Genomic DNA, 15,604 nt, shown 5'->3' with positions numbered 1-15,604 from the left:
CCCATCGAAAAATCAGAGGTTCCTCCCATAGAGAAATATCTTGAATTTCAAAGCAGATAGGATGATCCAAGAGGAAGCCTTACCAAGAGAGTCCAAGATCCCACAATTCTCCTCCATGACTTCCTTGTGCAGAGCTCTCTGGTCTGGATCCAGCAACACCCACTCCTCGTCTGTGAAATACACAGCTACCTCTTCAAAGCACACTGGACCCTAAAAGAAAAGGAAAAAGGTAGTCCTCTTAGACAACATCAAGGTGCACAGGGGGGCAATGACAGGGGGATGTTAGGGGGAAAGGTGAACAGTTACACTTTGCTCTGTTGTCTTTTGCCTCTTAATTGATGTTATGTTTCAATGGGATTCTTTTTCTGCACATTTCATTCTGGACACATCCCCATTTGCCACATGAAAGGATCCCCTTCCTTCTTTCCCTGTGTGCTGTTCTTGCCTGGTGGGGAGGACCCTCCTGATGCCCTATAGACAACTTCAAGGTGCACAGGGGGGGGCAATGACAGAGGGATGAGAGGTGGAAAGCCCCATTGTGCGACTGAGGGGGTGAATCCTGGCCACTGTTTGGTGTGGTGTGTAAACTGCTTAGAAGTCTAGTTTAGCATTCAACCCTTCTTTCCTTGGCGGTTCCTCCCACCTTTCCTCTGTGTCCAATAATAATAATAATGATAATAATATATATTTTTTTATATCCCACCCTCCCCAGCTGAAGCCGGGCTCAGGGCGGCTAACAACACTAAAGTAGTGCAACATTATAAAAACATTATAAAAATTAATTAAAATCAAAATTGATGGCAACCATAAACTAAAGATTGCCAGAGGAGGGAGTCAGGCTGCGCCCTGACCAAAGGACTGCTGGAACAGCTCTGTCTTGCAGGCCCTGCGGAAAGATGTCAAGTCCTGCAGGGCCCTTGTCTCTTGTGACAGAGCGTTCCACCAGGTTGGAGCCGCAGCCGAAAAAGCCCTGGCTCTAGTTGAGGCCAGCCTAACCTCTCTGTGGCCTGGGACCTTCAAGATGTTTTTATTTGAAGACCGTAAGCTCCTCTGTGGGGCATACAAGGAGAGGTGGTCCCGTAGGTACGAGGGTCCTAGGCCATATAGGGCTTTGAAGGTTAAAACCAGCACCTTAAACCTAATCCTGTACTCCACCGGGAGCCAGTGCAGCTGGTATAGCACCGGATGAATGTGATCTCGCATCGAAGACTCCGTAAGGAGTCTCGCTGCGGCATTCTGCACCTGCTGGAGTTTCTGGGTCAGTCTCAAGGGCAGCCCCATGTAGAGCGAGTTACAATAATCCAGTCTGGAGGTGACCGTCGCGTGGATCACAGTGGCTAGGTCAGGGCGAGAGAGGTAAGGAGCCAACTGCTTAGCTTGGCGGAGATGAAAAAATGCTGCCTTTGTAATAGCTGCAATCTGCGCCTCCATGGAGAGGGAGGTATCGAAGATTACACCCAAACTCTTGATGGACGATGCTGGCACTAATTGCACCCCCGCAAGAGATGGGAGTTGCCCCCTCAATCCCATATTGTCCCGTCCCAGCCAGAGGACCTCTATCTTCGAAGGATTTAACTTCAACCGGCTCCCACGTAACTATCCAGCCACAGCTTCCAAGCATCTGATCAGTGTGTCTGGGGCCGAGTCAGGATGGCCATCCATCAACAGATAGAGTTGGGTGTCATCGGCATACTGATGGCAACCCAGCCCAAAACTCCAGACAAGCTGGGCAAGGGGGCGCATAAAGATATTAAAAAGCATCGGGGAGAGAATCGCACCCTGAGGCACTCCACACACCAATGACAATTCTTCCCCAAGCGCCACCCTCTGTCCCCAACCGGAGAGAAACGAGCGCAGCCATTGAAGGACTGTGCCCTGGATCCCCATGTCGGCAAGGCGGTGGTCCAGGAGTTCGTGATCGAACATGTCAAAAGCTACTGAGAGATCTAGAAGAATCAGCAGCCCCGACCTGCCTCGATCCAGCTGTCTACGAAGATCATCTGTTAGGGCAACCAGAGCCGTCTTGGTCCCATGACCAGCGCGGAAGCTGGACTGGAATGGATGTCCAACCCGTCCATGACATCCTCTCTCCCCACATGGCTCCTTCCTCCTACCTGCTTTGGTTCCACAGGGGCAGCTTCCCCTTCGCCACCAAAAAAAGATGGAGAAACAGGTCTTGCGGCCATCGTTCTGTCTCCTACAAGAGAAAAAGGTAAGTGCATGCTTCACTCAGAAGGAAAACTATAGGTGGGCCTTCCAAAAAGTAAGAGTAACCATGTAAACGTGGACGTTAGTAACCATTTCACATTTTAGTTGTGCTAAAATACATCTCCCCTCCTCTGAGCTATTGGCTCCCTGTGACCTCCTCCACCAAAAGATAAGAATAATCCACAACAAGTGATTAAATGGAGAAAAAACTCCTTCCTCCTTACCCAGGGGCCTCTCTCTGGAGTCCAACGGAGTTCTCTCTACCTCAGAAGAATCCAGACCCATTTCTGGAACCTGGAGCAACAAGCAATCAAAAGAATTAGATTGGAACTTGAATGGCAAAGGACACAAACATTTAGGGGTATCAGATATCATCCTTTTCAAAAAAAGGATGGGCAAATAAGTAGAGAATTGGGGGATACTCTCCCTCATGTTCGGAGCCCCTTGGAAGTATCCAGAGGAAAGTCTCTCTCACCTGCAGCTCTGCCTGCTTTCTCTCCTCTGCCTGACTCAGGAGGAAACCTTCAGCCAGGGCCACCGCCTGGGAACTGGTCTCCGCTCCACATTCCCTCACCCATCTCTCCATCTCTGCTGGAAGGACAGCCAGGAACTGCTCCAAGATCACCAGGTCCAGCATCTCAGCTTTTGTGTGGGTTTCTGGTTTCAGCCACTGATGGCAAAGGTGGTAGAGTCGGGTGCAAACCTCTCGGGGTCCTTCGGCCTCCTGGTTGCAAAGCCGCCCAAGCTGCTGGCTCTGCACATCTGAGTGGAGGGTGTCCTCCTCACCCAGGATCCTTTGGACAGACTTCCCCCAGATTCCTCCATGGCTAAGAGTTTGGATGGAATGGCCTCTTCCTGCTCCACGCCCAGCTGAGTCTTGCTCATCCATCTCTGTTCTCAGGACACCTCCAAGAAATCGAAAGAAGTCCCTACGTCTTCTGCCAAATTATGTATGAACTAATGAGAGGTTTTAGCAAATCCTAAAAAGCAAATATATTTTTCTGATATACCGGGAAATCTGATACACAGTCAGGTAAATAGAAATATTCCCCGGGCAAGCGTGGATGGGTCTTGCTGGGAACCAGGGCTGGACTGCACCACAACTCAGACTGGGCTTTCTTTAAAAAATAAAGGAAGAAAGGAAGAAGAAGGAAAAAGTCAAAATGGATGAGTGAGTTATCTGGACCCAAGGCAATAGTGGAGGTCCCTCCCACCCCCAAATATCAGGGCACATTTCTGATTCTGCCTCATGTTCCAGCACTTGCAATCTCCCACATTCTCAAGACTCCTGCGGTGGGTCCCTCTTTCTTTATTCTGAGGGCCAGATCTTTACCTGGCTACCCACCTGAGGACCAGAGCTACACCTGGCCAAAGAACAGGTGGGTGGGACCAAATAACTTGTGTGGGGGGCCAAACGACATTGTTAAAAAAAGAGAGATATAGGATTTGCCTTCTTTCTGTGACTAATATTTTTATAGTCTGCCTAATATTGTGATTTACTGTTTTAATCTGCCATGGGAATTTTGGGTGAACATGAAGTAACTGATTATGATGATTGGGGGGGGGGGAGCTTGTTGCAGGAGGAGGGGAGACCCCTATTCCTCTTCACCAGCCAGAATCATCTCTACCTCTTGGCCTCCCTCATCTGAATCTCCTGCCTCTGGATCTAGATTGCTCTCTGCCACAGATTCCTCCTGCTCACTAAGCCCCGTTACCTCTTCAGACACCTCTTCGTCCCTCTGACCACTCTTCATTGCCCCCAAACCCCTCCCCTGGCCCAGAGCCGCCTTCCCATGCGGGTTCCCCAGCTGGTTCCCCTCACCATTCCTCTCTGCCCACCCAGTCCATGCAGCTCCCTCCTTGCATCCTTTATTCTGTTATCACCAGGTTGGGCTGTGCTAACCTTTTGGGTGAAGACAGTCCAGCCTCCTGTTCTGACTGAGGCCAACCTGGGGCCTCTTCTGGGAAGCCCACCAGCAGGGCTGGAGCCCAGGGATAACTCTCTCCCCCTGCACTTCCCAGCAGCTGGCATTCAGAAGCATGGCTGCCTCCAACTGTGGGGCCAGGAGCCACCACTAGCCCTCTGCTCCTCCCTGAATTGGCCTCATCCTCTTCTCAAGCCATCTGGCTTGGTGGCCATCCCTTCCTCCTGTGGATGGGAGTTCCATGGGTCTAAGTGTGCATTGTGACAAGGAAGGACTTTGTTTATCATAGAGGCCAAGGTTTTAGTTCTACCTCCAAATGTGTCCATCTGGCTGCCACCTGCGTTAATGAACGTGGCTGTTTCCTCAATCCCATCGGGGTTCCTTTGCATGCCCTTTTCTTCCTGACTCAAGGCCCCCCCTCCCCAAAGGAGCATGCGGCGTCTTGATGCGAAGGAAGAAGAGAGTTGCAGACCTCCTGCTACTTGCAGCCTCCCTGGTTTTGCAGAGAGGAAGGGGGGCAGAACCTCTTATCCCTGGCTTGGGGATCCCCCTGCAGGAGCTGAGCAGGCTCCCCAGGGACCCGCCCCACTTCTCCCCAGAAAAGGCAGAAAACTCACCAGGTCCCTGAAGGGAAACTGAGGCAGCTCCTGCAGAGGAGACGAAAACCACCTTCCCCCTCTTGCAGGGAGCGGGAGGGGCTTTTGTTCAGGAGGACCGGTCCCTCCTTTATTTCCTGTCCTCTCTAGGAATGCAGCTCATTTCCTTTTAACCCTTGCAAGGTGGAGCAAACCAAGCTCACATTTTCTCTCCCTGAGAAGCTTAGGAGGAGCCACGCGGATTGCAGAAATATACCCGAATACGGCAGGGGAGCTCAGTTGGTAGAACATGAGTCCCTTGGATCTCAGGGTCTTGGGTTCCAGCCCCTGGTTGGCAAGAGATTCCTGCGCGGCAGGCGGTTGGGCTAGATGACTTTGGGGGTCCCCAAGCAGGGTGACTCTCTGGTCCCCATGGCTGGCCTTCTACGCTGTTCCTTGGAGCCCTTGCAAAGCGGAGCCCCCCAGGCCCCCTTCTCTCTCTTCTTGGGGGACCCTCCTGGCTGCCCCGCCCCCTGGGGACTCCCCCATCTTCCCGGGCGCACCCACTCCCCCCTCTCTCCCTCTGCAAAGCCGGCATGGCCTGCACTCGGAGGGGGGGGGCCTTATTTGGGGGACCCTGAGCTGCTCCCGCCCTCGGAAACAGGAGCAGGAGGAGCAGGAAAGGTCCTGCAAGGACATCCTCCTGGCGGGCCTTTTCCTCGCCCCCAGCCTGGCTCTCATTTTGATGCCACCAGCACCTTGAAAGGACCGAGACCTGAACTCTGAGGCCAAACACTGCCTTAAAACCCCACCAGCCTCTTCCCAACCCCATTTCCTTCGGCGTTTCTCTCTTAGTTTTTTCTTCCTAATACAGTGGTACCTCTGGTTAAGAACTTAATCCGTTCTGGAGGTCTGTTCGTAACCTGAGGTGCCACTAACATAGCTAATGGGGCCTCCCGCTGCCGCCCTGCGATTTCTGTTCTGATCCTGAGGTAAAGTTCTTAACCCGATGTACTACTTCTACGTTAGTGGAGTCTGTAAGCTGAAGTGTTTGTAACCTGAGGTGTTTGTAACCTGAGGCACTACAGTAAGGCACTTTCCTTTTAATATTTCCTATTTTCCCAAATATTTTGCACTCATTTCACACCCTAGCCAGGTTATGCTTAAAATTCTACAAGGCAGGCTTAAGCAGTATGTGGACCAAGAACTCCCAGAAGTGCAAGCTGGATTTAGAAGAGGCAGAGGAACCAGACACCAAGTTGCAAACATGCGCTGGATTATGGAGAAAGCTAGAGAGTTCCAGAAACAAATCTACTTCTGCTTCATTGACTATGCAAAAGCCTTTGAGTGTGTCGACCACAGCAAACTATGGCAAGTTCTTAAAGAAATGGGAGTGCCTGATCACCTCATCTCTATGCAGGACAAGAAGCTACAGTTAGAACTGGATATGGAACAACTGATTGGTTCAAAATTGGGAAAGGAGTACGACAAGGCTGTATTTTGTCTCCCCGCTTATTTAACTTATATGCAGAATTCATCATGCGAAAGGCTGGGCTGGATGAATCCCTAGCTGGAATTAAGATCGCCGGAAGAAATATCAACAACCTCAGATATGCAGATGATACAACCCTGATGGGAGAAAGTGAAGAGGAATTAAAGAACCTTTTAATGAGGGTGAAAGAGGAGAGCGCAAAATATGGTCTGAAGCTCAACATCAAAAAAACGAAGATCATGGCCACTGGTCCCATCACCTCCTGGCAAATAGAAGGGGAAGAAATGGAGGCAGTGAGAGATTTTACTTTCTTGGGCTCCCTGATGGTGCAGATGGTGACAGCAGTCAAGAAATTAAAAGACACCTGCTCTTTGGGAGAAAGGCGATGGTATACCTAGATAGCATCTTAAAAAGCAGAGACATCACCTTGCCAACAAAGGTCCGTATAGTTAAAGCCATGGTTTTCTCAGTAGTGATGTATGGAAGTGAAAGCTGGACCATCAAGAAGGCTGATCGCCGAAGAATTGATGCTTTTGAATTATGGTGTTGGAGGAGACTCTTGAGAGTCCCATGGACTGCAAGAAGATCAAACACATCCATTCTTAAGGAAATTAGCCCTGAGTGCTCACTGGAAGGACAGATCGTGAAGCTGAGGCTCCAATACTTTGGCCACCTCATGAGAAGAGAAGACTCCCTGGAAAAGAACCTGATGTTGGGAAAGATGGAGGGCCCAAGGAGAAGGGGACGACAGAGGATGAGGTGGTTGGACAATGTTCTTGAAGCTACCAGCATGAGTTTGGCCAAACTGTGGGAGGCAGTGGAAGACAGGAGTGCCTGGCGTGCTCTGGTCCATGGGGTCACAAAGAGTCGGACACGACTAAATGACTAAAAACAACAACAACATTTTCCCAAATAAAGGCAACCCTTCATGTGATATGTGGAAGTTCAAGATATACTTACATATAACTATTTGTATCACCATGTAGAACTACAATCCTTTCCGGAAGACATTCAAAAACTCAGGCGCAAAGGAAAAAATGGGAAAAAATGCAGCGGAAAATGTTCAACGTCCAAGGCGCGTTCGAAAACAGAAGCAATTACTTCCAGGTTTTCGGCATTTGAAATCCGAAACATTCAGGTTCAAAGAAGCTAAAAAACCGAGGTTCCGCTGTATATCAAATAAGCTTTATTTGTCTAGTATCCTTTAGATGTCACTACCTTTCTTCTCCTGCCTAACAATCAGCTACGGAACGGAAATGAGGATGGAAACTTTGTACCTGGGATGCAACATTTTATTGAAACAATGCAATGAGATTCTATTCCCTCTTAAACGCATTTCTGCCCTTAGCTCTTCCCTTCATCTTCTTCCTTCCATCTTTGAAGGGATACCCTGGAGGATCCTAAAGCAAACAAACTTGTCCATCTCTTGCTCCCTTTGGGGTAAGATGAACCAAGAACTCTGCTTCCTCATGGATACAATTCTTTCCTCTTGGCATATGCCCATTGTGAGTGATCAGAGGACAGCAGAAAGGGAATCCTTGACTTAAGCTTCTCACAGAAGAAAGGAAAATATAAAGTATGTGAATTGCCCGTGTGATCAGAATTTGCTTCTATATCACAGGTTCGTGATCCAGTGGAGGGAATACCTGAAACAAAAACTCAGAACCAAAAGAATGAGAGCAATCTCAGCATCCTGCAAGGACCTGGTTTATTCAAACTATTGCAATAGGACAGCCCTGCTAACCAGTTGTTCAGCAGAACGGCTAGTTCGAAAAGGGTGCCAGGAGGCATATTAGAAGATTATATACACAGCACACAAAGACTCATAAAATGCCACAACACTCTTCCACTTGCACCAAGAAAAGTTACAGGATGCGTGCCTTCATGCGGATATCGACTCCTCTGAAATTACCTTGAGGTGTCCCAGAGTACCCAGGTCATTTGGGTCTCACATGTCTCACTTTGACACCATGCCCATGACAACCAGGACTTCCATGGGACTGTTGAAAATTCAATCCCATATCTGACTTCCCTGGTACCAATAGATGCCAAAGACCTTTGAGGAGATATGTGAGTTCTCACACGGATGCTAGCTCAACTCCTCCCTATTTCTCCAAACATCACCTGCCCTTCTAGGCTCAGATAAGGCTGGAAGCGGTAGGCAATGTACATATCACAGCTTTACACAGTGCAGGAGGGTGGCATGGGGATTACAAAATGCAGGCATACAAAAATCATGCCTAATATATTCTATTGAAAAGGCAAAATGCAATAAGTACTAGGACACTTCAAACAGAATGAAAATCTATAATATCCAATATTCAATCAGCTATCACAATTTTTACACCAAGTCCTTCCTAGGAAAGCTCAGCGTGGACAGCAACCTCATCAGTGTCGCCAAATCACTCTTATCCCTCACCCCAGGCATGACATGAAGAAAATATTCAATGAATGAATAGATCTTTATTTGCGTCAGCCTCTGGGCATACCAATAAAACAACAATACGATATACAAAGAATAAAAATTAAAAGTCCGTTATATAAAATACATTGTAGGGTTTTGAGTCAATAGTCAAATAGTGCCTCTTATTCTAATTCTCCCAGCTAAAAACCTTGCAACCTTTGCTGTCACCTGCTCTTCTTGATCTGCCAAGAGAAACTGTGAAGAAGGCATTAAGCACCTTGGCCAAGAACTTACAAGTCACAGTTCTGGGTACGTAGCAGAAATAACTAGGGGGCAACAGGTGAGGCAAAGAACCCAGCTACAATCCACACCTCATACAAACAAAAGTCTCCTGAAATTAAATCTGTATACAGCCACTACTATAATTTGCCATCAATGTGAGTTCTTTGATGGGAAGGGAGATGGGCCCTGTGACTGAAGCTCTTTCCACATTATTGGCACTGAAATAGTTTCACCTCACTGTGAATTCTTTGATGGATCGTGAGTTTGGCCTTCACAATGAATTTCTTTCCACATTCCAAGCAGTGATAAGGTTTCTCCCCTGTATGAATTCTCTGATGGGAAGTTAAACTGCCCTTTTGACTGAAGCTCTTTCCACACTCCTGGCACTGATAGGGTTTCTCCCCTGTATGAATTCTCTGGTGGACAGTGAGCTTGTTTCTCTCCCTGAAGCTCTTTCCACATTCCCAGCACTGATAAGGTTTTTCCCCTTTATGAATTCTCTGATGGGAAGTTAAGCTGCCCTTTCTTCTGAAGGCCTTGCCACATTCCAAGCACCGGTGGGGTGTCTCTCCTGTATGAATTGTTTTATGGGCCATGAGGTGGCCTCTTCGAACAAAGCTCTTTCCGCATTCCAAGCACTGATGGGTTTTTCCCCCTGTATGAATTCTCTGATGGACAGTAAACTGGCTTCTGCTGCTGAATCTCTTGCCACACTCTTTGCACTGATGGGGTGTCACTCCTGTATGAATTGTTTGATGGTCCATGAGGTGGCCACTTCGAACGAAGCTCTTGCCACATTCCAAGCACTGATAGGGTTTCTCCCCAGTATGACTTCTCTGATGGACAGTGAGATGGCTTTTTATTCTGAATTTCTTTCCACATTCCAAGCACTGATAGGGTTTCCCCCCTGTATGAATTCTCTGATGGACAGTAAAGTAGCTTCTGCTACTGAATCTCTTTCCACACTCTTGGCACTGATAGGGTTTCTCCCCTGTATGACTTCTCTGGTGGACAGTGAGTTGGCTTTTTATTCTGAATCTCTTTCCACATTCCAAGCACTGATAGGGTTTCTCCCCTGTATGAATTCTTTGATGTACAATAAGCTGGCCTTGGTGACTGAAGCTTTTTCCACATTCTAAGCAATGATAGGGTTTATCTCCAGTATGAATTCTTTGATGGGAAATTAAATTTATTTTCCAAGTGAAGCTCTTTCCACAATCTAAGCACTGATATGGTTTCACCCCGGAATGAATTCTGTGATGGGAAGTGAGTTGGCTGCTCTGACTGAAGCTCTTTCCACATTCCAAGCACTGATACGGTTTCTCTCCTGTATGGATTCTATGATGTAAAGTAAGTTGGCCTTGTTGACTGAAGCTTCTTCCACATTCCAAGCAGTGATAAGGTTTCTCCCCCGTATGAATTCTTTGATGTACAGTAAGATGGCCTTGGTGACTGAAGCTTTTTCCACATTCCAAACAGTCACTGGGTTTATTTCCAGTATGAATTCTTTGATGGGCAGTGAAACTTATTTTCCAAGTGAAATTCTTGCCACATTCCAAGCACTGATATGGTTTCGCCCCGGAATGAATTCTGTGATGGGAAGTGAGCTGGCTGCTCTGACTGAAGCTCTTTCCACATTGCAGGCATTGATAAGGTTTCTCCCCTGTATGAATTCTCTGATGAACAGTGATCTGGCTTTTTATTCTGAATCTCTTTCCACATTCCAAGCACTGATAAGGTTTCTCCCCTGTATGACTTCTCTGATGAACAGTGAGATGGCTTTTTATTCTGAATCTCTTTCCACATTCCAAGCAGTGATAGGGTTTATCTCCAGTATGAATTATTTGATGGGAAACGAGACTCATTTTCCAGGTGAAGCTCTTTCCACATTCCAAGCACTGATAAGGTTTCTCCCCTGTATGAATTCTTTGATGTACAGTAAGCTGACCTTGTTGACTAAAGCTTTTTCCACATTCCAAACAGTGATAAGGTTTCTCCCCTGTATGAATTCTCTGGTGGGTAGTTAAACTGCCCTTTTGACTGAAGCTCTTTCCACACTCTTGGCAATGAAAGGGTTTCTCCCCTGTATGAATTCTCTGATGGACAGTGAACTTGTTTCTGTGACTAAAGCTCTTTCCACATTCCAAGCACTGATAGGGTTTCTTCGGAAGGGGATTTATTTGATTTGAAGTAGAATGGGAACTCTGACTGAATCTCCCTCTGCACTCTGAATATGGATATGACTTCTCTACTCTGTGGCTTTTGTTGTCATCTCCCTCGTTCTTCAGCTCCAGTTCATCACCACCTGCAACTGAGAGAGAAACAGATTGGAGTCTCAGGAAGCAATGGAACCCCCAATTATGAAGCAGTGCTAATTAATGCTTGTGACCCAGGAAGAAATGAAGGGACTTAGATGTGAGGTCTTCCTGCAGGGTTCACTGCCTGAGATTCAAAAAGCCTGGTTATTTTCTGGGATGGATTTTGTTTGGCTCAATAATGGGATCTTTGTCATCTCGTATGTCACTCATCTCTTTAGTCAACCAAGGGCAGAAAGAAGCAAGAACTGAAACAAAAAATCTGACAGAAGCTACTTGAACTTCCTGAATCCCTTAGAAGCTTACATTTAAGAAGGCCTTGTGCAGTTTAGAGGAGCCTGGGAAAAATACGGAGGGGTATCTGATCTCCCCCAGAGGCTCTTCAGCTGAGCTCCTTTCCCCCTGCTCAGCACCCTACGCCTCTGGTGGCCCTGGCCCTATGAGGGGAAGGAGAGGGGTCAGCCTTCCTTCTCTTCCTCCCCCAAATCTGGCCAGATGGTTCCCAGCCCTGCTGGAGTCATGGCTGCTTTCCTGAGGCCCTTCTTGTGCTGCTGCCCCTGGTGAAGGGGCCCTGATGGGAGGCTGTGGGGCTGCAGACAGGCCAGCCCTTCAAGAGCAAAAGGGGAGCCATCTTGGAGGGGGGTAGGCATGATGATGATGATGATGATGATGATAATTGTAATAATTTTATTGTTTATAACCCGCCCACCTGGCTGGGTTTTATGCTTTGAAAAGGCAGAACTGGAGGAATAGTCACAGGGAAAGCAGTCAATACTCTTCCATCCAATGTTTTCTGTGGCAGTGTTATAATCCCAGGGGCTGTGGGTGGTGCTGTTGAGCCCCATCGAAAATTCAGAGGCTCCACCCATAGAGATATGCCTGGAATTTCAAAGCAGATAGAATAATCCAAGAGGAAGCCTTACCGAGAGAGTCCAACATCCCACGATTCTCCTCCATGACTTCCTTGTGCAGAGCTCTCTGGTCAGGATCCATCAACGCCCACTCCCCGTCTGTGAAATGGACAGCTACATCTTCAAAGCACAATGGACCCTAAAAGAAAAGGAAAAAGGTTGTCCTCTTAGACAACATCAAGGTCAACTGTTACACTTTGCTCTGATGTTATGTTTTAATGGGATTCTTCTTCTGCACATTTCATTATGGACACATCCCCATTTGCCACATGGAAGGATCCCCTTCCTTCTTTCCCTGTGTGCTGTTCTTGCCAGGTGGGGAGGACCCTCCTGATGCCCTATAGACAACTTCAAGGTGCACAGGGGGGCAATGACCGGGGGGATGAGAGGTGGAAAGCCCCATTGTGCGACTGATGGGGTGAATCCTGGCCACTGTTTGGTGTGGTGTGTAAACTGCCTAGAAGCCTATTTTAGCATTCAACCCTTCTTTCCTTGGCGGTTCCTCCCACCTTTCCTCTGTGTCCAACACGTCCATGACATCCTCTCTCCCCACATGGCTCCTTCCTCCTACCTGCTCGGGTTCCACAGGGGCAGCTTCCCCTTCGCCACCAAGAAAAGATGGACAAACAGGTCTTGCTGGCATCGTTCTGTCTCCTACGAGAGAAAAAGGTAAGTGCATGCTTCACTCAGAAGGAAAACTATAGGTGGGCCTTCCAAAAAGTAAGAGTAGCCAAGTAAATGTGGACATTAGTAACCATTTCACATATTAGATCTGCTAAAATACATCTCCCTTTTGCTGGACTCTTGGCCCCCTGTGACCTCCACCAAAAGATGAGAATAATTCACAGATTAGTTTCAAAATCCACAACATGAGATAAAACGGGGGAGAAATAACTCCTTCCTCCTTACCCAGTGGCCTTACTCTGGAGTCGAACGGAGGTCTCTCTACCTCAGAAGAATCCAGACCCATTTCTGGAAACTGATCCTTCCCCTGCAAGAGCAACAAGCAATCAAAAGAATTAGATTGGAACTCGAATGGCAAAGGACACAAACACTTTAGGGGTATCAGATATCATCCTTTTCAAAAAAATTAGTAGAGCATTGGGGGATGCTCTCCCTCATGTTCGGAGCCCCTTGGGAGTATCCAGAGGAAAGTCTCTCTCACCTGCTGCTCTGCTTGCTTTCTCTCCTCTGCCTGACTCAGGAGGAAACCTTCAGCCAGGGCCACCGCCTGGGAACTGGTCTCCGCTCCACATTCCCTCACCCATCTCTCCATCTCTGCTGGAAGGACAGCCAGGAACTGCTCCAAGATCACCAGGTCCAGCATCTCAGCTTTTGTGTGGGTTTCTGGTTTCAGCCACTGACGGCAAAGGTGGTAGAGTCGGTTGCAAACCTCTCGGGGTCCTTTGGCCTCCTGGTAGCAAAGCCGCCCGAGCTGCTGGCTCTGCACATCTGAGCGGAGGGTGTCCTCCTCACCCAGGATCCTTTGGACACACTTTCTCCAGATTCCGCCATAGCTAAGAGTTTGGATGGAATGGCCTCTTCCTGCCCCACACCCAGCTGAGTCTTGCTCATCCATCTCTGTTCTCCACGAAATCGAAAGAAGTCCCTATGTCTTTTGCCAAGTTCTGTCTGTCCTAATGAGAGCTTTTAGCAAATCCTAAAAAGCAAATACATTTTTTCCATTATAAAACTGATACACTTTCAGGTGAATAGAAATGTTCCCTGGGCAAGCGTGGATGAGTCTTGCTGGGAACAAGGGCTGCACTGCACCACAACTCAGACTGAGCTTTCTTTAAAAAATAAAGGAAGAAGGAAGGAAGGAAGTCAAAATTGATGAGTGAGTCATCTGTACTAAGTGTAACTGGGACCCATGGCTATAGTGGGGGTCCCTCCCACCCCCAAATGTCAGGGCACATTTCTTTCCTGCTTCTGCCTCAAGTTCCATCACTTGCAATCTCCCACATTCTCCAGACTCCTGGGGTGGGTCCCTCTTTCTTTATTCTGAGGGCCAGATCTTTACCTGGTCAACCTGAGAGCCAAGTGGGTGGGGCCAAATAACTTGTGGGCAGGGCTTGAATCATCCCTACATCTTGGCCTCCCTCATCTGAATCTGCTGCCTCTGCATCTAGATTGCTCTCTGCCACAGATTCCCCTCGCTCACTAAGCCCTGTTACCTCTTCAGCTTCAGATACCTCCTCCTCCCAGGCTTCTCCCTCTGACGACTCATCATTGTCCCCAAACCCCTCCCCTGGCCCAGACCGCCTTCCCTTGTAGGTTCCCAGCTGGTTCCCCTCACCATTCCTCTGTACCTACCCAGTCCATGCAGCTCCCTCCTCGCATCCTTTATTCTGTTATCACCAGGTTGGGCTATGCTAACCTTTTGGGTGAAGACAGGCCAGCCTCCTGTTCTGATTGAGGCCAACCTGGGGCCTCTTCTGGGAAGCCCACCAGCAGGGCTGGAGCCCAGGGATAACTCTCTCCCCCTGCCTTTCCCAGCAGCTGGCATTCAGAAGCATGGCTGCCTCCAACTGTGGGGCCAGGAGCCACCGCTAGCCCTCTGCTCCTCCCTGAATTGGCCTCATTCTCTTCTCAAGCCATCTGGCTTGGTGGCCATCCCTTCCTCGTGTGGATGGTAGTTCCATGGGTTAGTATACCTGAAGGAGTGTCTCCACCCCCATTGTTCTGCCCAGATGCTGAGGTCCAGCTCCAAGGGCCTTCTGGTGGTTTCCTCACTGCGAGTGGCAAAGCTACAGGGAACCAGGCAGAGGGCCTTCTCGGTAGTGGCGCCTGCCCTGTGAAACACCCACCCATCAGATGTCAAAGAGATAAACAACTACCTGACATTTAGAAGACATCTGAAGGTAGTCCTGCTCAGGGAAGTTTTTAATGTGTGACATTTTAATGTATTTTTAATCTTTGTTGGAAGCCGCCCAGAGGGGCTGGGGAGATCCAGCCAGATGGGCGGGGTACAAATAAATTATTATTATTAACTGCACACTGCAACGTAGGACTTCATTTATTTCTACCTCCAAATGTGTCCGTCTGGCTGCCACCTGGGTTAATGAACGTGACTGTTTCCTCTATCCCATGGGGGTTCCTTTGCATGCCCTTTTCTTCCTGGCTCAGTGACACCCCCCCCCTCCTCAAAGGAGCTAGCCGTGTCTTGATGCAAAGGAAGACGAGAGTTGCAGACCTCCTGCTACTTGCAGCCTCCCTGGTTTTGCAGAGAGGAAGGGGGGCAGAACCTCTTATCCCTGGCTTGGGGATCCCCCTGCAGGAGCTGAGCAGGCTCCCCAGGGACCCGCCCCACTTCTCCCCAGAAAAGGCAGAAAAGAGAGAAAACTCACCAGGTCCCTGAAGGGAAACTGAGGCAGCTCCTGCAGAGGAGACGAAAGCCACCTTCCCCCTCTTGCAGGGAGGAAGCTGGGAAAGTGGGAAAGGCTTTTGCTCGGGAGGACCGCATCCCCCCCCCTTTATTTCCTGTCCTCT

General features: G+C 48.6%; 2 protein-coding genes across 13 annotated transcripts in view; both read right to left on the bottom strand.

Moving 5' to 3' along the window:
* The window catches only part of LOC309345645 (uncharacterized protein), a 26,573-nt gene extending 21,852 nt beyond the window's left edge, over window positions 1-4,721 (bottom strand). Inside the window, exon 1 of the mRNA XM_081868888.1 lies at window positions 4,048-4,721. The gene's annotated coding sequence lies outside the window, so the exon portion shown is untranslated. The remainder of the gene's footprint in view (window positions 1-4,047) is intronic.
* The window catches only part of LOC309345573 (uncharacterized protein), a 19,291-nt gene extending 3,687 nt beyond the window's left edge, over window positions 1-15,604 (bottom strand). Inside the window, exons 1-6 of one of the 12 annotated variants that reach the window (XM_081868687.1) lie at window positions 15,463-15,604; window positions 13,278-13,772; window positions 13,022-13,103; window positions 12,684-12,766; window positions 12,125-12,251; window positions 7,875-11,191 (exon numbers count right to left, since the gene is read on the bottom strand). In XM_081868687.1, the coding sequence (XP_081724813.1) occupies window positions 9,096-11,191; window positions 12,125-12,251; window positions 12,684-12,766; window positions 13,022-13,103; window positions 13,278-13,691 (2,802 nt within the window). In that variant the 5' untranslated portion in view covers window positions 13,692-13,772; window positions 15,463-15,604 and the 3' untranslated portion in view covers window positions 7,875-9,095. Of the gene's footprint in view, window positions 1-83; window positions 211-2,114; window positions 2,198-2,432; window positions 2,500-7,874; window positions 11,198-12,124; window positions 12,252-12,683; window positions 12,767-13,021; window positions 13,104-13,277; window positions 13,773-15,462 lie in introns of those variants that run through there. The other 11 variants (XM_081868686.1, XM_081868692.1, XM_081868690.1 and 8 more) reach the window with 11 other exon arrangements.

The sequence above is a fragment of the Podarcis erhardii genome (assembly GCF_964252035.2).
Source record: "Podarcis erhardii genome assembly, chromosome: 7".
Classification (NCBI taxonomy): Eukaryota; Metazoa; Chordata; class Lepidosauria; order Squamata; family Lacertidae; genus Podarcis; species Podarcis erhardii.
Note: the sequence above shows the minus strand (reverse complement) of the source record. Positions and strands in the feature narration are given on the sequence as shown.